The following is a 1,831-nucleotide window of genomic DNA, read 5'->3' on the forward strand; positions in this document are numbered from 1 at the left end:
GCATGATACCATGACAGCATGATACCACGACAGCATGATACCACGACAGCATGATACCACGACCGCATGATACCACAGCATGATACCATGACAGCATGATACCACGACAGCATGATACCACGACAGCACGATACCATGACAGCATGATACCACAGCACGATACCATGACAGCATGATACCATGACAGCATGATACCATGACAGCATGATACCATGGCAGCATGATACCATGATACCTATGACAGCATGATATACCTATGACAGCATGATATACCTATGACAGCATGATACCATGATACCATGACAGCATGATACCACGACAGCATGATACCATGACAGCATGATACCATGATACCACGACAGCATGATACCATGATACCATGATACCATGACACAATGACAGCATGACCATGATACCATGATACCACGACAGCATGACAGCACGACACGATGACACCGCAACAGTATAATACAACGACAGCGACACTTTCTCTAGTAACCCACCTTCTCTTCATTGAACGCGAGCGTAGACTCCTCCAGGGCCTCGCCCGCCTGCTCGTCCTCGTAGTCGCGCATGTACATCGGATTGCTGATCTCGACGTTCGCGTTGTCCGTCATGCGCATGTGCGAGAAGCCCTTGCTGCGCAGCCTCCGCCGGTAGCAGACGACGGCGACGATGATGACGACCAACGCCGCCGCGATCACCACGGTGACGACGACGGGCAGCAGCCAGTCTGCGACGACGGAAATGAGCGGGGTGAGTTTGTGTCGCTATGGCGACCGCGATGGGAAATGGCGAGATGACATTGTGTTGCCACGGCGACAACGACGGGAAGGAGACGGTCTGTTATGGGAACATGGAAAAGTCAAACCGTGCAATGAGTTCGTAACCATGGCGACGTTGACAGCCTGTGACGGACACAGCAAGATGCGGTCAAACCAGGGAATGAGTTACCATGGTGACCACATTTCCAGGAGTCTTCCAGGATGCAAGTTCTATTTTTCAGACTCTTCAATAGCTGCACCCATATGCCACTTCCGTCTATTCTATAGTATTACCTCTCTATAGTTTCTCTAGTTATATTCCCATACATATATGTTTGTTGGAGACAAGTATGTGATAAATGTATGAGCATACCCTGAGACTGTGAGCTGTCTCTGGACGTCTCTCTCTATTCTATAGTCTTACCTCTCTCTAGTTATATTCCCACATATAAGTGCATGTAAGAGATAAGTGATAAATGCGTGTGCGCGTACCTTGAGACTGTGACGAGTCACCGGACACGGGACCCTTCAGTCCGGCGATGGTGACACCGCAGCGATTACCGGTGAAGCCTGCAGGACACCTGAAACCCAACGCCGCCGATCGTGAGACGCACACGCAATAGTGGATGGCAATATATCTTGGCGAATGGCAACGAATCATAGTAAATGGCAATGAATCTTAGTGAATGGCAACGCATCTTCATTAATGGCAAATTAATCTTAGTGAATGGCAACGCATCTTCATTAATGGCAAATTAATCTTAGTGAAAAGCAACGAATCTTAGAGAACGGAAACAAATTTTAATTAAAGGCGACGAATCTTTTTGGCAAATAGTGAATTGTAAATAAACAATCGCTTCCCTGATGACTGATCAGCTTTGTTAGACACACTAGAGTTGTAACACTATTACTATTATCAATGCTGGAAATACCATTTACAAGCAGTGCAGTCCAGTGATGATGTTGTTCACCTTGGGCGTGCGTGCGTGCGTGCGTGCGTGCGTGCGTGCGTGCGTGTATGTGCGTGCGTGTGCGTGCGTGCGTGCGTGCGTGCGTGCGTGCGTGCG

General features: G+C 48.6%; 1 protein-coding gene across 1 annotated transcript in view; it reads right to left on the reverse strand.

Annotated features, from left to right (window-relative positions):
* The window catches only part of LOC106812799 (protein jagged-1-like), a 25,481-nt gene that overhangs the window by 1,322 nt on the left and 22,328 nt on the right, over window positions 1-1,831 (reverse strand). The window contains exons 8-10 of the mRNA XM_014816774.1: window positions 1,704-1,743; window positions 1,257-1,345; window positions 504-733 (exon numbers count right to left, since the gene is read on the reverse strand). Coding sequence (XP_014672260.1) covers window positions 504-733; window positions 1,257-1,345; window positions 1,704-1,743 — 359 coding nt within the window. The remainder of the gene's footprint in view (window positions 1-503; window positions 734-1,256; window positions 1,346-1,703; window positions 1,744-1,831) is intronic.

The sequence above is a fragment of the Priapulus caudatus genome, unplaced genomic scaffold (assembly GCF_000485595.1).
Source record: "Priapulus caudatus unplaced genomic scaffold, Priapulus_caudatus-5.0.1 Scaffold688, whole genome shotgun sequence".
Classification (NCBI taxonomy): Eukaryota; Metazoa; Priapulida; class Priapulimorpha; order Priapulimorphida; family Priapulidae; genus Priapulus; species Priapulus caudatus.